This window comes from Euprymna scolopes, chromosome 45, assembly GCF_053919585.1.
Source record: "Euprymna scolopes isolate OS-2025 chromosome 45, ASM5391958v1, whole genome shotgun sequence".
In the NCBI taxonomy this organism is placed as follows: domain Eukaryota; kingdom Metazoa; phylum Mollusca; class Cephalopoda; order Sepiida; family Sepiolidae; genus Euprymna; species Euprymna scolopes.
In genome coordinates, this window is record NC_136526.1 from 13,204,517 (window position 1) to 13,227,309 (window position 22,793).

The window sequence follows — 22,793 nt, forward strand, 5'->3', positions numbered from 1 at the left end:
AGCATTAATACTTAGAGCTTCTGATTTCTGCCCATCAACCACTACTCTTATGAACCTATCAGAGAGAAATGATTTAATAATTGAGAAGACATTTCCAGCTATATCATAGCTGGAGATCTTGTGAAGTAAACCTTTATGCCATACCCTATCAAAAGCCTTTGATATGTCAAGAGCAATTGCCCTAGAAAGGTTGTCTCTGTCGAGAAATTCGCTAATCCTATGAGACATAACTGTAAGCACATCTGCTGTAGATCTAGCAGAATGGAAACCATATTGCGTGTCACTAAGAAGGTTATTTTTGCTGAGATGGTTGATTACTTCTCTATTTAACACAGATTCCAGCAACTTACTCATGACGCACAGGAGACTTATTGGCCTGTACTGTGAGGGAGATGAGCGATCACCTGAATTCTTAAATATGGGGCATACTGATGAGATTTTCCAGGGTGACGGGAAGCAATTCTCCTTAAGACAACGTTTAAACAGTTTTGTAAGGATGAGCACAAGTTCTGGTTGAAGTTTTTCTACTCCTGTCATCTAAGCTTCAGCCTCTGTCCCATCGACAGAATGTTGCATCCCTCTGCCTGTTCTACAAGTACTTTAATGGTGAATGCTCTGACGAACTGCAAGCACTTGTACCCCCTCGACGTAAATACCCCTGACAAACCTGACAAGCAACTAAATCCCACTCCTTCATAGAGATCTCTAGATGTAAGAGAGCCTTCTACGCCAGTAGTTCCTTCCCCAGAACTGCTAGACTTTGGAACTTCCTTCCGGGTCCCTGCTTTCCCAAACTTTACTGACATGCAGAAGTTCAAATGTAATGTGAACAGACATCTTGCTGCCCAACTCCCTACATAGTACCCCTGTGGCTTATGTTCCTGATTGTCACTTTGATGTAGGGGGTTACTATGTGCCTTGTTTAGGGTGAAAATGTGATAAAAAAAACAAATTTAAAAGATAATAAAAAAATTTATTGTTGAGAAAGAAAAAAATGCTGAACCCAGATTTTTAATTTGTTTATTCCTTTTCTTTGTTTGTAACGGCAACGTTACATTGAGAAAGAGAAGGATAGACAAAGTCCTGGTCAGAATTAGTTTGGAAGACATTTTCTAAAAATATATATTAAATGAACCTTTATGATGATGATGATGATGATGATGATGATGCCTTCGTTTCCTCTTTCTCTTTCTTTCTGTCCCCTCCTCTCCTTCTTTCTCTCTTTTTCTTTTCTCCTCTTTTTCTTTCTTGTTCCTCTATTTCTTTTCTCTTTCCTTTCTTCCCCCTTTTTCTTTCTATCTCTCACTCCTTTCTCTATCTCTACCTTTTTCTCTTCCGATCTCTCTCTACAGATTGGAGGTCTTCCTCTAGGTTTTCTGCCATTTCCTTAGATATGTGTTCATTAGTTTTCCCCTTGTGTCTGCCATAGAGCGTGGTGTCATCAGCAAATATACCCATCTCAGAGACAATTTAATCAGGCAGGTCATTTATGAATATCAGGAATAATAAATGTCTAAGGATAGATTCCTGAGGTACTCCCGCATTTATATCATATTGTTTAGATGTCTGACCGTCGAGGACAACCTGGATTCTTATTTAAGAAGGATTTCGTTATGTTAATTATTCGTCCAGTGATACCGTATGATTTGATTTTCCTGAGAAGACCATCGTTCCATACCCTGTCAAAAGCCTTCGATATATCTAGGGCTCTACCCTCCCCTGCTTTGTCCAGTGTATGGTGTATACGTTCAGAGATTATAGTTAAGATGTCCACTGTAAAATAGGTTTGTTCATCGGTCAGAAGTTTCTCTCTTTTCGACACTTTCTTTCTTGTTCCTCTATTTCTTTCTTTTCTCTTTCCTTTCTTCCCTTTTTTCTTTCTCTCTCTCTCATTCCTTTCCTATCTCTATCTTTCATTTTTCTCTTTCCATCTCTCTCTCTCTCTCTCTCTCCTCATTAATTTTTTTCAGTCCTTATCTCATGATCTGGGGTGTGTCCGTAACATATCTTAAGTACTGATTACCATAACAAGGGCGTAAGCAGTTTTGATAAAAATGCCAGTTATTTTTAAGTCTTTGTGCTGCTGCTGCTTTTATGAGTCACACAGTGATGTCACTGTTAAAAAAAAAAAAATGGTGATTTAGATTTATATTAATACTAGCAAGGGTACCCGGCGTTGCCCGGGTGGAGAGAGATGATATACTAAGTCTATGGAGCAACCAGCCCCTAAAAAAGAATGTTTCAATCAAAATAGTAGTGATTGCCCGTGCGACTGCAAAAAAAAAAAAAAAAAAAAAAAATAGCCACAGTAGCCAGGCTCGAACCTGTAATGTGAAAGAGGAAAAGGAGGTGGAAAAAGCAATCACGTTAGCCGTTTTGTGCACAGGTGATGTCACGGGCCTTCGAAATAACGTCTTTTAAACATACGCTGCGATCGCTACACATGAATGACTTGCAAAAATGTTAACGCAAAAAGTGACCCCTCCTTGCAAAAAACGGCCCAGTTGACGTCAAAGAATTAATTTTTTGGGGTCAATTTTTACATATTTGTCGTCCGAAAGATCAATCTTTCTAATGATACCAATTTTGTCAGTGTTCGTTGCGTGCAATGATGAAAGTTTTTGGCAGACATGCAAACACACATACACACTAACACACATTTTGCCTTTTATATCATAAACTAGCAAAGATACCTACACTTCATGCAGGACTTTGCTGTTCTCATCTTAATTGTGATTTTCCATCTAAATTTCTGAGTCTGACAGGAACATTCCCAAGTTTGACAAAATCACGCTCAAGATGAGAACAATTACATTTTGTCTCTTATATCATAGATTAGCAAAGATACCCACACTTCACGCAGGACTTTGCTGTATGCTCAGGTACCCGTTTCCCAGACACCCTTCCAGTAAGTAAATGTTTTAAGAGCCGCACCAAATATAACCTTAACCTTTGACCTTTGACCTTGACCTTGAAAAATGGTATGCACCATCCCTAAATTGGAGACCATCATCATGTCCGGTTTGGTCATGATCGGTCCAGTGGTGTGGGCTGTCGAAGAATTTTTTTTTTTACAAAGGAGTCGTCACTTATCAAGGCCTGGGAGGGGCCACTCAAGGATAAGGGTTAATGAGTGTGCAGTAGTCAATGGGACAATATCATATTAATCATTAGTAGTGGAAATTTGGAAGGGGACGGCTCATCAAGAACTTGTTCATGTTGGACTTGAAGACAACCATATTGTAGTCAGATTGAAGGCAGAGAAACGGAACAGATCCACAAGCGGGCGGTTCTAAGAAAAAAACTTTGTTCATGGAATCTACATTTAGGTTTAGGCACAAATAAAGAGTGTGGAAAATTATTGATAGTGGTTTCAACTAGACAAGTGTTTTTCGTTTGGTGAGTGGGGACCATAGATTGGAGTGCAAACGTATCAAATATATTGATAAGATGAATATAAACGTATCAAATATATTGATAAGATGAATATAAACGTATCAAATATATTGATAAGATGAATATAAACGTATCAAATATATTGATAAGATGAATATAAACGTATCAAATATATTGATAAGATGAATATAAACGTATCAAATATATTGATAAGATGAATATAAACGTATCAAATATATTGATAAGATGAATATAAACGTATCAAATATATTGATAACATGAATATAAACGTATCAAATATATTGATAAGATGAATATAAACGTATCAAATATATTGATAAGATGAATATAAACGTATCAAATATATTGATAAGATGAATATAAACGTATCAAATATATTGATAACATGAATATAAACGTATCAAAAATATTGATAACATGAATATAAACGTATCAAATATATTGATAAGATGAATATAAACGTATCAAATATATTGATAAGATGAATATAAACGTATCAAATATATTGATAAGATGAATATAAACGTATCAAATATATTGATAAGATGAATATAAATGTATCAAATATATTGATAACATGAATATAAACGTATCAAATATATTGATAACATGAATATAAACGTATCAAATATATTGATAAGATGAATATAAACGTATCAAATATATTGATAAGATGAATATAAACGTATCAAATATATTGATAACATGAATATAAACGTATCAATATATTGATAACATGAATATAAACGTATCAAATATATTGATAACATGAATATAAACGTATCAAATATATTGATAAGATGAATATAAACGTATCAAATATATTGATAAGATGAATATAAACGTATCAAATATATTGATAAGATGAATATAAATGTATCAAATATATTGATAACATGAATATAAACGTATCAAATATATTGATAACATGAATATAAACGTATCAAATATATTGATAAGATGAATATAAACGTATCAAATATATTGATAAGATGAATATAAACGTATCAAATATATTGATAAGATGAATATAAACGTATCAAATATATTGATAAGATGAATATAAACGTATCAAATATATTGATAAGATGAATATAAACGTATCAAATATATTGATAAGATGAATATAAACGTATCAAATATATTGATAAGATGAATATAAACGTATCAAATATATTGATAAGATGAATATAAACGTATCAAATATATTGATAACATGAATATAAACGTATCAAATATATTGATAACATGAATATAAACGTATCAAATATATTGATAACATGAATGTAAAACCAATATATTTTTTTCGAAATTACTTAATACAAAAGTAGAACTATTATAAACAAAATTCTATAAACGTTAGGAACAGTCTGCATGGATAAACCAACTTTTCATCGTTAACAATTGTCGACGGGATTGTAAACTGAGCTAAGAAATTAATATTGTCCAAAAGAAATTAGTCAGAACAAAATTAAATACGTGATTTATTTTTCATACAAATAAACAATCTTCACGCTCTACAATAAATGCCTTGCTGAATCTTGCTTCCCTAATAGCTGGAAGATGGCCTCTGTGGCACCAATATACAGGAATTCTGATGAAATAACAGACCCTCTCAATTATCGCCCCTTTAATCTCTTCCCCCTCTTTACTAAAATCTTTAAGACCTTAATTAATCAAGCACTAGTTTACCATCTCGCAAAAGCAAATCTTCTCTGACAAACAATATGGATTCAGGCAATGTCGTTCTACTGCATATATTTTAACTTTCATCTGTGAATGCATTTACCATGTACTGAATAAAACGGGCGGAGCCACAGCTGTAGCCCCTGATATATACAAGACCTTCGACAAAGTCTGGCACAAAGGGCTGCTAATGAAAATTAAATTGTATGTTATAACTGGACGTATACTAAATATAATTAGACCCATCTTAGACAATAGAAGCATACAGGTTGTCATTGATGCACATACATCCAAGCAGCATAACATTAATGCGGGAATGTCTTTGAGGGTCGATCCTTGGACCATTATTACTCCTGATATTCAAAAAAGATCTCTCTGATAATATTGTGTCCGAGATGGGTATATTTGCTGATGATACAATGCTCTATAACATGTATTAGGGAAGAACAGATGTACATAAATCCAAAACAATGGCAGAATCGTTAGAAAATGACCTCCAGACCATAGTTGAATGCGGCCGCAAATGGATGGTAACAGTTAATGCTAGTAAAACTAAGCTGCTCTCCTTTAACAATTACAAGATGCCTCTCGAACCACCGATATTGATGAAAAATAACACCCTACCTGAGAATTCTACCTTCAAACTCCTTTTTTGAAACTTTTACCATATTTTACTTTGTGGGCAATATGAACTGGAACAAATACATAGAAGACATTGCAAAGACTGCTGCAAAGATGGTGGGTTCCCTCTATCGAGCTAGAAGACTACTCACACCTGAGAGTATCTCGTACCTCTACAAGGCCACCATTCACCCATGCATGGAGTATTGTTGCCACCTCTGGGCTGGTGCATCTACCACTAGTCTCTTCATCTTGGATAGGTTCCAAAAAAGAGTTGTCAATCTAATCGGTCCCACTTTATCAACTAACCTCCATTGCCACAATGTTGCATCTCTGTGCCTCTTTTAATGGAATGTGTTCTGATGAACTCATTGCACTTGTACCCCGTACATATCCTTGATAAACCCATTTAGCATATAAGATCTCAACCCTTCACTATTGAGGTCCCTAGATGCCAAATAGTCTCTTTCCTTGAACAGCTAGACTTTGGAATTCCCTTCCTGCTACCTGCTTTCCTAGTCATACTGATATGCAGAAGTTTAAATGTTACATAAACTGATGTCTGGCTAATCTTTCTTAGACATGATTCCAAAAAGTAACCTTTTTCATCCAAGTGGTGATATGCCTTGTTAGGAGTTAACCTGAGTAAAATAAATATTTATCATATAAGTGAATGTTAAACATAAAAAATAATATACATGAAAAGTAATTATAAAATGCATGCTGAATGGGTGTACGAGGATCTGCAGAATAGATTTCCACATAGGGGTCAAGGAGTTGAAGTCTAAGATATCAAAGGTGTCGGAGTTGGCATTCTAGGAGTTGGAGTCGGAGTCGGACTTTCACCATCCGACTCCGCAACCCTGGTCTACACGGATGAACCAACTTTTCATCATTAACATTCTCGATGGGACTGTAAACTGAGATTATAAATTTATATTGTCAAAAAGAAACTAGTCAGAACAAAATTAAATACATAATTTATTTTTCATACAAGTAAACAATCTCAGAAAAATAAATGTCACGTTTAATGAGGTTAATTTTTGGTTGACCTTTACTTGAGGTTTTGTTTTGTATTCGTTTTGAATTAACATTTTAGGCATTGGTTAATTTTTTTATCTTTTTTAACTGTATTGTTATTCTAATCCAAAGTTTATTTTCTGTATACAGTTGTTTGCTATTTCAGATGTACAGCTTAATAGGTTTTGGTGATCATTTTTCTATAGTCTATAAAAAAATGTTTTTGTGTGTATTCTTATTCATATATAATTTCAATAAAGTCCAAATATATTGATAATTGATAACATGAATTTAAAACCAATATCTTTTTTTTTCAAAATTATTCAATACAAAAGTAAAAATTTTTCTTTTTTTTTTTTTACATGGAGGTCACCACTTATCAAGGCCCAGAAGTCACTCGGGGATAAGGGTTATTGCGTGTACAGTAATCAATGGGTTAGTATTGTAGTAATCGTTAGTATTAGAGATTTGATAAAGTGTCTTACTCAAGGGGCGGTTTGTCAGGAATTTGTTTATGTTGGACTTAAAGACATCCAAGTTGTAGTCAGGTGGGAAACAGGCAATCGGAGAAGAGTTCCACAGTCATGCATTTCTAAGAAAGAAGTTTTGCTCATGGAATCTACGTTTGGTTTTCGGAACAGATAAAGAGTGGGGAAAATTAATGACAGTGGTTTCAGCCAGATGGGTGTTTTTCGTGAAAGATTGGCAAGGGGGGGCCAGATATTGGAGCTCAGACGAGTACTTGCTATAAAAATACCGATAAAACAACGACAGGCTTGCAACGTCTCTATTCTGTGGGAGAGAGGCTGCAGGGAAGAGAAAAAGGCATCCTCCACTAAGACACGAAGTCTAACTTTTATAAACAAAATTATATAAACATTAGAACAAGCTTTTCATCGTTAACATTGTCGACAGGACTGTAAACTGAGCTTAGAAATTAGTATTGTCCAAAAGAAACCAGTCAGAACAAAATTAAATACATAATTTATTTTTCATACAAGTTGTGCACACAAACACGAATGCTACTATTTTATATGGATTTGGTAAAAAGGAAATCACTGTTTGAAATACTTGATAACAATTTAAGATTTAGCGGTTAGAAAGACCAGACGAGTGGGAAATTATTTTCAATAGATATTGCTATTCATTAAAAAGAAAATTGAATTTTTTTTTTCTTTCAAATTTTGGAATAGTAAAATATTCATCTTCAGGAAATTGGACTGAAATCAAAACTTATGAAAAAAAAAAAATATATATATATATATAAACTTGAATTCCTTCAGCTATAACCGAAAGCAACACTAAAACTTATGAAGAATTATTGATAAAATTATTTATTACAAGAAATAGAAGTCCATAACAATTGAATGACAGTCACTGGGATGTGAGTGTGACACACAAAATGAATAACACCCACGCTATTCTATTAATATATAGATATAGTAATAAGAATTAACATATCAATATACTAACAATATGTAGGAATAAATGTTGATAGCTACATCTAGAACTAAAATCGGTTTAAGACTCATAGAATTTGTACTAGGACTCATGGCGCAGTAGGGCAGGTCGATTTTGGAAGCCCGGTGAGGCAATGGTGATGATAGTTAGGGTTTGACATAGAAAAGACCTACACAAAATATTTTTCTCAAAATCGACATCTTTGCTTGAGGAAATGACTTTAAAAGTTGAAAAATTGAAGCGATTAAAAGTTTTTCGGTGAATTGTTAAGAACGTCCCGTCATCAAAACAATCCGTACTGTTAAGAAAATAGAATCATTATTTGCAATATGTTTTAAACTACATTTTTAAATAAAATGAGTGATAATAATGAAGATATAAAATAAATATTAACTGTAAAGGCAAAATTATGTTTTTTTAAATAATAACGACCAAAGTTCGCTTTTTTATTTCAGGAACTTTTTTGGGATGGAAACATTTTAGATTTCACCGTCGCAAGACACGCTCGTTATTGATATTGAAAGTTAACGTCTGTTTATTATTTAATTTGAAAACATTACGATTTAGGCTTAATTATATCGAAAGGAAGAACAAAAAAGACTTTAAAATATATATTATTATATTTCCAATGTCTGCAGGGAATTTAAACATTCGTTTTATCTTTTTTAATGTGTTTTTCTATTAGGTTGGTGCAAAAATAATGGCATTTTTTTACGTTCAAATGAACGTCAAAAACATTATTTTTGCACCAACCTAATATTTCACATCAAATTTACATGGTTATGTTTCGTAAAGAATGTGTTGAATAAGATTGTATGGACTATTTTTTTTTTAAATATAAAACTGGAGTATTATCATATTTTAATAAAAATTTGAAATAGAAATTTGAAATTTTTATTAAAATATGGTAATACTCCAGTTTTATATTTAAAAAAAAATAGTCCATACAATTTTATTCAACACATTCTTTACGAAACATAACCATGCAAATTTTCAAGTTTTTCTACTTAATGAAAAATACTTTGCAGAAAATTAGTGTCAAATTTTAATTTCTTTTATTTTTAGGGAGTAATTGTTTTTAAGCAGTGTTTTTCTTCCAGAATTATAGTTTTAAAATCAGATAACCCACAAAGACTAATACGAGTAAATCAGGAAACTTATTTAAAGGTTTTTCGTTATTTGTGCATCTATGTTATTGTACTAAAATAACTTTATTTAGAAAGCCATTCTTAATATGGGAAGGAGGTTGTATTGTAACTATTCTGTACTTTCACCTAAAAATTTAATAAAGAAAAATTTCATAAAAATTAAATTTAACTTGTAAATACTATTAAAAATAGCAGAGTAACATAGATGCACAAGCACTGGTTTTTCAAACTCTAAACACTCGTTTAAAATGGCACAGCTACAGCAAGAATGAATCTCTTTATGGATAAATTCATGTTATCGAAGGAGGAGCTAAAATCTGCTAAAAATGTCTAAACTAAACACTACTATGCCTCTGATTTGGTTTGGTCCTCTCTCTTCAATACATCTAATTCAACTCTACAAAGTTTTTCATTATTTCTTATAACTAGCATTTATTTTTACGTATGAACCAAGAAGATAGCCTAATACAGTTTGCTTCAGTTATAATCCATTTATTTATTTTACTTTTCAGATTAGAATGTCAGTAAAAGCACGACGTTCAGTTTTAACACGTGGTTCACAAAATTTGCTGGTTCACCTTGTCATTTGGATGAAACACCACCCCCAACTTCACGACAAGTCATCTAGTTTAGTTATTTCCTCGAAAACAGTTATCCCACTTAAAAAATAATGAGATTTCTAAGTTAATTGCCAAGGAAATAATTAGTATTCGGCAAGCAGTTAATCCCCAAATATCCTTGTTATGGTAACATTATATAGGACAGAAGGTCAATATATTTTGCTATAAGAGGGCCAAACAGATTGACAGAAAATCTCTTGCAGCAATCCAAATGAAAAGAATGAAGGAACAGCTAGACAGACTGTTTGATATATTTTCTTGCAGCTGTAAACTTTCTGCTTTGATATGTGATGACTTTGCAGTAAAGTGCAACACAGAAAATTGTATAAATAAGTGCAAGGGAGAAAATTGTCAAACAAGGCACATAATCTGCACTTGCCCAAGGAGGTAAAATTAATTCTATAGATTCACCTGCAATTATGTTCCTTTTTGTGAAAAATAAAATAATATATTGGTTTTTATTATGTAATCTAGCTCTATTATTAAACATGCAAATTTTCCAATTTTCAGGTTCCACTAGAAGAAATGCCATTTACAGCAATTTTTAAATTAATTGATGGAACAAGAAAAAGCCTAACAACATTTACTGGTCCTTTGGGGAAACTTTGTATCAATAATTATCAAGATTTGCCTCAAGTAGAATTCTAAAAAATTAGTATCCCTCCCGATCATCATTATCTGACAGCAGAAGAAACAAATAATTTAAGTGTGAAGACCAGAGGCTACTTTTTGAGTATACTGTTGGCATTTCTTGTGGAGAAGTTATCACAGGAGGGAACAGTTGTTACTTCTTGATAGAGAGGGGAACACATTTCTTGATGATGATGGCGAGACACATTACTTAAGGATGGGGTTTATACAATGTTCATTATCAAGATGAGTGTGGGAACAAAGTTCATATAAATACAATTTCACTTTACCTTCAATTTGGTAGAAAGACGACAACGAAGACATCCAGAAATTCAAAGTCACTACATGATTACAACTTCTAACCCTTCGCTTCCAAAGGGGGATTCGTCTGACTCAACTCTCTCTCCTGTTCTCTCTGGACTCTGTCTAAAAGTAGCCGTATATTGAGAATTCATTTCCCCATGATGTCATGCACATGTCCGAGAATGTGCTTGACTCGCGTGGCCCTGAACTCACGTGCACTGTTCACACATGTCTGCAACAAGAATTCTCTAACCTATTTTCGGCCTAACCTATTTTTCAATACGTTTTTCATTTTCTATTGTTTGCTTCTAGATAACCTTTAATAATTCAGTTTTCATAAAAAAGAATTCAACAATCAAAATTCCCTTTTACAATAACATCTCTAAACAATCGAATTCCTTTTCAAACAAACATATCTGTTATTTTATATTAAAACGAACAATGGGAATTCCTTCCTGAATTTATTACCGACTTATTTCCAAACCTTTCTTTCCAGGTTCAGTTCTCGTTCTATCCTATCTAATTTTTACTTACTTACAAGAAAATCGACTTTTTTGTTTTTGTAATAAATCTAATTTATTTTAATTATTAATTATTGGAATTCTTTTGAGATGAGCAATTTGTGTGTATATATATATATATATATATATATATATATATATATATATTTATTTAATGTTTTGTTTCTTATATATATATATTTTTTTTTTTTATATATATATATTTTATTACATATCCAACATTTTTTTTCACTCTTTATTTGGCAACTACAATAAATTGCGGTTTACCTTAATGCCTTAACTAGAAAATTCTAGCATTGCTACAAATATAATTTGCTGATTTCTTTATGTCCTCTGATGAGAAGAATAACAAGAATAGCATTCTTTGAAACTCCGCGGATTAAGGACTTTGTAAATTGTTTTTTTGGAGTATTGAGTCGAACAATAAATTTTGATTGTAAAGTTCAACTTACAGTTTTAATTTCCTTTCTCTTATATATCTATATATTAATTTATTTATTTGCGGACTATTATCCTCATCTTTTATAGGTGTTGTTTTATGACTTTTAGCCAACTATTCCTCTGGCTTTCGTAAAGTTGATAGATACGACGCGACGAGATAGGAATGATGAACTTTCAACTGTATCCTCAGTAATTACTGCCTTCCATAGTTGTTGTCTCACCATGTTTTTAAATTCCAATGATTCAAATAATAAATACCATTCGATATTGACCCAACAATGAAAGATCAAATAACAAAAAATTGGATTTATAAGACCAAAAAATCCAACATGGATCGCCCTTCGGGGCTCGTGGTGCAGTAGATAGAGACGTTGAATCTCTACGGTTTCAGGTGAGCATTGTGTGAAGATAACGGTTTCAATCCTACCTAAAAGCCGGCCTGAAGATTAGTTGGCCAAAAACATGGTGAGACGACAACAACTATGGAAGGCAGTAATTACTGAAGATAAGTTAAAGATTCAGCTATTCCGTCGTGGTTAACAACCTGATGTAGGCCAAAGGAATAGTTGGCCGAAACGTCATGAAGCAACAACTATAAAAGATGAGGATAATAGTCTGCAAATAAATACAATAAAAATTTTTGGGTTTGTATTACTGTACACATAGATTCGAAAAAGTTGTCCAAAAAACAAATATATAACAATTAAATGTTATCAAAGGCGAGATAAGTTACTTTTCTTTCAAACTGGATATATTTTTCGTGTTTTTATTCAATGTAACATGTTTATTCAGCTCGAAAAGCATACAGTGTTTACCGATGTATTGGAAAATTCAAAATGGCGCCCGACTTTCTCTTTAACACAGTAAGTTTGGGAAAAGGTGTTATAAATAATAACCTAAACAAAATACTATTAAAAAACCACCGAATATATGTCAACCTATGTCACGGTAACATATATTGAGCGAGTTTCTAACAGTATTTTGTCTAGTTTTCTATTTATAACACCTTTTCCCAAACTTACCATGTTAAAGAGAGACTCGGGTGCCATTTTGAATTTTCCAATACATCGGTAAACACAATATGTTTTTCGAGCTGAATAAACATGTTACATTAAATAAAAACACTGAAAACATATCCAGTTAAGTAGAAAAGTAACTTCTCTTGCCTTTGGTAACATTTATTTGTTATTTATTTGTTTTTTGACAACTTTTTTGAATCTATGTGTACAGTAATACAAACCCCAAATTTTCTTTTTAGATATGTAAATCTTATTTATGTTTTTATTTCTTTATTTTTTCAGTTTCCAAAATGCAGTCCACACTATTAGAAAATAAAACTGTTTTCAACTGTTATGAACTGCTGCAAAACCCACCGCCACTCCTTGCGTTCGTTTCCGTCACATCTTGATAAACAATCCAAATTTAGCTTTGCTTTGCGTTTCTTTGTTAACAACTTTGTTCCTTTTTCTATTATATTTTTTCTTTTTTTTCTTTCACGCTTTTGATGGGTGACGGGGGCGTTGATAGTATTACAATATCTTTACTATTATATAAAAACACTGGCAGAAACACTAGAGGATGACCTCCAGTCTGTAGTGGAATGGGGACAAAAATGGATGGTTACATTCAGTGCTGCCAAGATTAAACTTGTTTCCTTCAATAATTACAAGAAACCATCTCTACCACCAATAGCAATGGCCAAAGACTCTTTATCTGAAAGTACATCTTTTAAACTACTCGGCCTAACGTTCACAGTAAACATGAGTTGGAACAATTACATTGAGAGCATTGCCAGGACCGCTGCGAAGAAGGTATTTTCTCTCTACCATGCTAGAAAGCTACTAACGCCCGAAAGTATCCTGTACCTCTATAAGGCCCATGTATGGAGTATTCTTGTCATATTTGGGCTAGTGCATCTGCTACTAGTCTCTCCCTCCTAGACAAGGTACAAAAGAGAGTCGCCAACCTGATAGGTCCTGAACTGTCATCTAAGCTTCAGCCTCTGTCTCATCGACGAAATGTTGCATCTCTCTGCCTGTTCTACAAGTACTTTAATGGTGAATGCTCCGACGAACTGCAAGCACTCGTACACCCTCGGCGTAAATACCCCTGACAAACCCGACAAGCAGCTAAATCCCACCCCTTCACAGTAGAGATCCCTAGATGTAAGAGAGCCTTCTACTCCAGTAGTTTCTTCCCCATAACCGCTAGACTTTGGAATTCCATTCCAGATTCCTGCTTCTCCAACTGTACTGACATGCAGAAGTTGAAGTGTAATGTGAACCGACATCTTGCTGCCCAACTCCCCACATCGTACCCCAGTAGCTTATGTCCCCTACATCAAAGTGCCAATGTGCCTTGTTTAGGGTGAAAATGTAATAAAAAAAAAGTCACTCTGTGTGTGTGAGTTCCTTCCTTATAGGTTCCGAAACAGCTGAGCCTATCTTTTGCAAATTTCACACAAAGCTAATTCATATGCCTGGCAGTGTTCTTAGATATGTTTTGTACAGAAATTCATCTGATATGTATCATAAATTGAAAAAAGTCTGACGTCTAAAATAGTCTTTCTCTTAGAGATAAATAAGAATAATTTTTATAAGGGAGTGTTTTAAGTTGCATTGGCCGGTGTTCCATAAAATATTCCCCTGTAAAAATTCTTCTATTTTATCTATACCAGAAAAAAGGGACTATGTTTAGGATCGTCAATCCCAGTTTGCAGATTCTAAAACTAAACATTAATCAGAAGTGGCTTTTCCAGGGCATTCATAGTTAAAGCCCAAATATCAGATGTGATATTGTAAACAAACACAGAGGAAATTTGATGAACGATATTATCATTAATATTTTTCACATTTTTTTTTTTTTTTCAAATTTTTTTTTGTGATTTTTTTTTTGCGAATTTTTATTTTTTGTGAATTTTTTTTTTGCAAATTTCTTTTTTTTGCAATTTTTTTTTTTTTTTGCAAATTTTTTTTTATTTTTGCAAATTTTTTTTTTGCGAATTAGTCCACTGGGCAAATCATTCCTTGTCATATACAATAATCAATAGAGGATTGATTCTATAATAATACATACGTAGTCTGCATAAATGAAAATATCATGTGTAAGCATATTGTACGACCAGGCAACACCGGGCTGCCAGCAAGTTATTAAATATTTGCATCCTGATGGCACATGTATTTAATCATATCTGTAATTCTGCATTATTTTTATTTATTTATTTTTTTTAACTCACACCCCTGACGTAAATCTTATTTATGTTTTTATTTCTTTATTTTTATTTTTTCAGTTTCCAAAATGCAGTCCACGATGTCGGAAAATAAAACCCCATCAAGTAAATCCCACGGAAATTTATTAAAAAGCTTAGATTTCCTCAAGCAGCGCAGCTTTGATGTGAAGTTCGACCTCGAAGGCACTGGCTACACAGCTGTGGAGAAAATCGGAATCGGTGCATTCGGTGTTGTTTGCTCGGCAATCCACAGTCGAACAGGTGACAAAGTTGCCATTAAAAAAATAGCGGGAGTGTTCGATGCTGAAACGGTGACCAAACGGACATTCCGTGAGATTAAGATCCTCAAACATTTCAAACACGACAATATAATATCGATTCGTGAAATTCTGAAACCCCGAGAGGGTCCGACCGATTTTCAAGACATCTACGTCGTGCTCGACTTGATGGAGAGCGACCTTCATCAGATTATCTATTCCAGACAACCATTGACAGAAGAACATATCCGGTACTTCCTTTACCAAATTCTTCGAGGTCTTAAATACATCCATTCGGCAAATGTCATTCATCGAGATCTGAAACCGAAAAACCTTCTTGTGCGAGAAAATTGTCATTTAAGAATTGGGGATTTTGGTGAGTCTTTGTGTAGAACTTTTGTATTTTTATACATGTTGCATGCAGGAATATTAAAGTTGAATATTCAGATATTAAGTCAAAGAACTCAAAAAAAATGGAAATGAAGAATGTAATTTAGAAGTTGATGTTATGATTTATATGGAGCTAACCATCACATTTTATCTATTGTATTGAGAACACAGTAATATATATAATTATATATATATGTATATATATATATATATATATAATTTAAAGGAGATTAGAACAATAGTCTAAAGAGCTGAGTGTATTTTAATGTAACAGTGAAATTACTAGTTTAATTAAAATACAGGAAAGAGAAGGTGCTCGTTGTAATTTAGATATATAATAAGCTCGATAGTTAAATGTCCTAGAGCTAATTCAATATTAAGTAATGTGATTGATAATTTAAAATTTAAAAATCAAATTATAATCAAATTAAAAATCCGTTTCATAAGAAGGAACAACAATAATTGATTTTGTTGTTGTTCCTTCTTATGAAACGGATTTTTAATTTGATTATAATTTGATTTTTAAATTTTAAATTATCAATCACATTACTTAATATATATATATATATATATATATATATATATAAAGTTTTGTGGTTAAATTTTAAATTCTGAAAAAACAACATATAGAGACATATATTCGATTCAATAATTTATTGCTTGACAAAAGAAATATATAGAAGGGGTTATTTTAATTTCCTTAATCCATGGATTTTCAACAATGGCACATATCATCAGAGGAAATGAAATGCAGTTAGAAAAATGTTCAGCTGCGAATGGATGCTATTTTGCTTTTGAGCACAATTATTGAAAATAGTTTTTTGAGTGGTTGTGGATAATTATATGGAGAAAATTATATGAAAATAGAAGTTGATACAAATTGGGTAATCCATTATCGGAAGGAGTCCAATGTCGTTCGGGGTTATAAATCCAGGTGGGCAGAAAATAGGCCCAGGGGAGAAAGTGATATTCCCATATAGCGAAAGCGTATTGCTCCTTATTGATTTTTCGAAAAGTATACCGGGCAGCCTTATTTGTTATTGCGTTGATTGTTGTAGTCCAAATGCTTTCTCGGTGTTGACAAAGTATATCTGAAATTGGGTGGATATACCATTCCATTGTAATTATCCCCATCAGTAATAGAAATTGAGCATTGAGTTAAGTGTGCAATGGACCTCGGAATCAAGAGTGTAGTTATCAAAATAGCAAAGATGGCAAAATAATCCTAGAGATGATATTCAGAACGGTGCGTTGGAACCACGAAACTTATATATTGCTCTATTCTTAAATATTGAGCTTTTCCTTTTTGGCTAGGATCTCCTTGAAAGTATTACTTCAAGTAATATCTATCAGGATTTTTGATCTGAATTCTATCAGTGTCTTATCTCGCTTATATATATATATATATATATATATCTACTTCATTTACTCACATAAAATTAATATACGAAGGTATAAATCTATGCGTAAACTTTAAGTATTTACTTCAAAAGTGCTCAATACGTAGGTAGAGCTAGTTAGTTAGTTATAAAATATATATGGCGATTAAGCTACACTGAATATTCCGCGTTTCATCCACTCTAGGATTCTTCAGGCTTATGCGCAAATTTTGTGGTTGTCTATCCTTTTTATACATGCACCTTCTATTGAGATTTTAGTTAGCCAATCAGCTTTCTAGTATCCACCGCGCCCTTCCTATCAGCCAATGGGCATGTACTTACTGGACAAAGACCTATTTGACCTCTGGTTGACCTATTCCTTTGTGTATGCTCTATTTTGCCTGGATATCTAGTTTTAAATTTAGGTTAGTTTTTTTATTTTTATGTTTATATATATATATATGTGTGTGTGTGTGATAGCTTATGTATAATCATGTTTATTTAATTTATTTATTTGTTTATTTTCTATTGTTAGGTTAGTTTGACGAAAGAAAGCTGATTGGCTAACTAAAATCTCAATAGAAGGTGCGTGTATAAAAAGAACAGACAACCACAAAATTCGCGCATAAGCCTGAAGAATCCTAGAGTGGATGAAACATGGAATATTCAGTGTAGCTTAATCGCCATATATATTTTATAACTAACTATATATATATATATATATATATATATATATATATATATATATATATATGTATATAGTTATTGAAGACGTTTGCGAAATCAGCTTATGCAAGTGCTAAGTCTATTTCTATTTAACAATTTTAGTTAAGGCCTTTTTTATTTTTTATTTTTTTCCTTTTTTGTCATTATAAACTTTTTAGAAGTCTGCGATAGGTTAAAGTTAATTTTTTCTTTTTCCTTCCGGGAATTAAGGCTGCATTCTTTATTTTTATTTTTGCATTTTTTATTCAAAGCTTCTTTAGACTATATATATATATATATATATATATATATATATATATATATAACTACTTAATTTACTCACATAAATCTATACTTTTGTATATAAATTTATGTGTATTTTTTTAATATATATATATATATATATATATATATATATATATATATATATAATTACTAAATTTACTCACATAAAGTTAATATACAAAAGTATAGATTTATGCGTAAACTTTAAGTATTTACTTCAAAAGTGCTCAATACGTAGGTAGAGCTAGTTAGTAATTTATAAAATATATATGGCGATTAAGTTACACTGAATATTCCGCGTTTCATCCACTTTAGGATTCGTCAGGCTTATATAAAAACGATAAACAACCACAGAATTCACGCATAAGCCTGAGGAGTCCTAGAGTGGATGAAACGCGGAATATTCAATGTAGCTTAATCACCATATATATTTTATAAATTACTATATATATATATATATATATATATATATATACATATATTATGGTGTACCAAAAAGGCACCAAAACGGTGTATGTTGTATAATTGTCTAAATGTTGATATGCATACTTGGGACAGGGGGTTCATCCTAATGTGTATAAGTGTCACTAAATGTCTATTGTTGGTGATTCTTCACTATTTGTATCCTAGAATTATGTTGTTGCTGTCTATTTATGATATATTCATATCTAACTGTTCATATGTGTGCATGTGTGTGTGAGTGTGCGTGTGTGTGTGTGAGTGAGTGATACATGTATTTTGGACATGCGTCGTTGATCTTGTCCACCTGGAATTCGTCTTGTTCTTGGAGGGGAGGCTGGAACCTATTTGGACGAATATTCATTCACTTCCAAAAACACTGGTTGGTTTTATATAGTTTTTATTCACTTTCCAGGTGTCGATTGCAGAAGAATAGAAAGTGATTATCTTTGCTTACGTGGTTAATTCTAGGTCTCTATTTTCACACATGTCAGCTCCCTCCCCAGAGGAGGTGGGATGACCTGTTAAACCGTCTGCTCTGCTCAACGTCCAAATTCCAACCCTCCATGACCTCCAGCTAACCTGATCTACGTAACATACACGTAGATCCGATCAGCTGACCAGCTCTTCCGCTAAACTTGTCTACAATATGATTTACCATATTTTAATGGTCTTTCATCATCCTGCCTTGATAAAGTTCAAAATAGACTTTGTAGCCTCATAGGAGATGTTCTTTTCTCGTCCCTGCAACCTCTTTCTCACAGAAGAGATGTTGCGAGTTTGTCTCTGCTTTATCGTTATTTTCACAGCAAGTGCTCAAATGAGCTTCAATCTATGGTCCCTCTCGCCAAACTTTCACAAGAAACACTCATCTAGTTGAAAACACTATCAATAATTCCCCCGACTCTTTATCTGTGCCTAAACCTAAACGTAGATTCCATGAACAAAGTTTCTTTCTTAGAACTGCACGCCTGTGGAATTGTCTTCCGTTTTCCTGCTTTCCAGCTGACTACAATATGGTTGTCTTCAAGTCCAACGTAAAAAAGTTCTTGATGAGCCGTTCAACATAAGTTAACAAATTTACCAAATTTCCATTACTAACGATTACTATATTGTCCAATTGACTACTGTACACTCTTAACCCTTATGTTCGAGTGGTCTCTGGGCCTTGATAAGTGGTGATGCTTATGTAAAAAAAAAAAAAAAATCCTTCACGTTCATCTCCCATCCATCTCTCCAGTTAGTTAGATAGACTGACACTTTCTTGTGTTCGACATACTACATAACATATATACAGTAGAACCCTGTGCCTAAATCTAAACGTAGATTCCATGAACAAAGCTTCTTTCTTAGAACTGCACGCCTGTGGAATTGTCTTCCGTTTTCCTGCTTTCCGGCTGACTACAATATGGTTGTCTTCAAGTCTAACGTAAACAAGTTCTTGATGAGCCGTTCCATATAAGTTAACAAATTTACCGAATTGATTACTATATTGTCCAATTTCTACTGTACACTCTTTAACTTTTTATCCTCGAGTGGCCTCTTTGCCTTGATAATGTGGTGATGCCTGTGTAAAAAAAAAAAAAAAAAAGAACCCTGGGATACAGTGGCCTTAGGATACGTTTTTTTTTTTTTTTTTTTTTCAGATTACAATGAGGAATGCGATATTTTTTCCAGCCCCCGGTTACAGTATTTGCCCTGACTTACGGTGTTATTTATAATGTTATTTGATTATATACATGTGTATTATATACTGTACTGTATTTGCTTATTAATTTTTGTCTTTCCCTCTTTTTTTTTTTTTTTTGTTGTTTTTTTTTAACATAGGCATCACCACTTATCAAGGCCAGGAGGCCACTGTGGTCTATCCAGTATATATTATATACCGTACTTTGGAGTAATTGCACCAAATCCGGAGGTAATTGTGCCAACTAAAAAAAAGTGCTCTTTGTATGCATGGTTGCCAAAGGAGCACTTTTAGCTAGTTGGTGCAATTACCCTGGACTTGGCGCAATTACCCCAAAGTATGGTATATATTAATCCAATATAAATATATATAATTTTATTTACTTTTAAATAAATGAATTACATTATGTATCGTTTCTGTCAAAATATGATCTCGTCGAATGACCTATACTTTCGGCTGCATTGGAAACCAGACCTTAAATAAACAAAATACATTTAAGGCCTGCCTTCCAAAGCAATACTAAAAGTAAAAAACATATCTTGCTCTTTGTATTGAGCACTGTGAATAACCTCGTTATATTCATTGGTTTGTACTATTGGATACCTGTAACCTAAAAGTAATATATATATATATATATATATATATATATATATATTTAAATAAGGGGGTAGTCACCAACAATGTGTATTTTTTAACATTATTTTATTATTCCGTGTCTTGGTTTTTCATTGAGAATTATGTTTGGATCATTGTAATAATGTTTTTAAATCATTGAAATCGTTTTTACGCTTTTCAGACGTTCTGTGAAGCGTCCTGGTCAGAAATTATTTTCAAATGTGTTGGAGATGTAAAAATGGCATTTTCGTAGTTCATTTGAAGTGTTTCCAAGGGGTGGAGGCGTGAAAGTGTCTATTATTCATTGCATGTTCAATTTTTATTACTCTTTTATTGGGCTTGTGGAGGCCACCTCAGCTGTGGTCACTCTCGTGTTGTGTTTCTCTCTCTCTCACTCTCTCTTTCTGCTTGTGTTTTTTTTTTCCATTTTCCTTTAGGGTAGGGTGTGTGTGTGTGTGTTTTCTTTTATTAGTTTGAGAATGTGTGTACTGTTTTATAGTATTATGAATTATTTGCTTCCCTAGGAAGGTGCCTGTGATACAAGGTCGTTACTAATGTGTATGTGTGAGGAGGGGGGACCAGCTCTTCTGAAATAAGAGGGTAGGGGTGCTTTCATTCTATTTTGATATTTATTTTTTGGATTCTTGGATATATATATATATATATATATGATGAGAATAATGGAAATAGTATTCCAACGAAATAGAGAGATACCTGTAACCTAAAACTATATATATATATATATATATATATATATATATATATATATATGATGAGAATAATGGAAATAGTATTCCAACAAAGGAACAAACCAAGTTATGTGTTCATCAACATTTGAAAATATATTTCATTACATCAAAAATATATTTGAAAATATATTTTTGATGAAAGGAAATGGTCCTGAAATGGAACAAGGTCATACATTTCATTACATTAAAAATATATTTGAAAATATTTGTACTAGTGTTTTGTTTTCTTAATTTCATTCATCCAGAAGAAGTCTTGAAATAAAGAAGAAACGTTGATGAACACGTAACTTGGTTTGTATCTTTATATATATATATATATATATATATATATATATATATATATATACTTCAGAATAAAATTATCTAACAATCAACTGGTATGGAAACTTGTGATTATAAGTTTTACAAGATATTACTGGCAGTAATATTCTATAAGTATTATCCCACCTAAATAAGAATTGCTCGATATACAAGATAGAGCAAATAAATCAAATTTTAGTCATTCAATGAATTTAAAAATTTATGATGTGAAATGTTTAAATTTCAAATCAAAAGATTTTTATTCTATGTAAGACAAAGAATACATTTGAAATATTATAACTCCTTATCCTATAGGATTTCGATGTCTACCATCTCTTCAGAGGAGAACATATTAGCAAATATAATGGTTTACACCTTATCTGCTAAAGTCACTGAGACATGGAAAATCACAATAAAAAGCTGTTTAAGTATTTAAAAGTCATAGAGTAAGGGAAGTTAATGAAAAGGATATAAAAATTCACATCCAAATTGCATGGTAAAATCCAAAGTGAATGTTTTTGATAGCAGTGTGGTAAAATGATCCAAACTGTATTTTGAGTAATCCACATCACAAGTAGGCATTTTCCTGGAGAAATTTTCTTTATTTATATAATGGGTCCGCTAAAAAAAAAATTGTTATATAGGTCCAGTGGATCTGTTTATTAATAACCATATAAATTGATATATTTGATATTTTTTATAATTATAGAACATGAGCTTCAAATTGCACTAAAAAATAACTTGAAATTGTTAATAAAATAAAAATAAAACCACTTTTAGTAGACAGGCCACGCAAAATAAGAGAAATTGAACTGATAAGAAAAAAGAACAAATTAAGAAATTTAAAAATTAAAAATAAAAAAATAAGAA

At 32.4% G+C, this 22,793-nt stretch overlaps 1 protein-coding gene across 2 annotated transcripts in view; it reads left to right on the top strand.

The window, feature by feature from the left end:
- LOC145269262 (uncharacterized) overlaps positions 1-22,793 on the top strand; it is an 88,458-nt gene that overhangs the window by 19,782 nt on the left and 45,883 nt on the right. For both annotated transcript variants that reach the window (XM_080124887.1, XM_080124885.1), the window contains exon 2: positions 15,158-15,730. In XM_080124887.1, coding sequence (XP_079981013.1) covers positions 15,166-15,730 — 565 coding nt within the window. In that variant the 5' untranslated portion in view covers positions 15,158-15,165. The remainder of the gene's footprint in view (positions 1-15,157; positions 15,731-22,793) is intronic.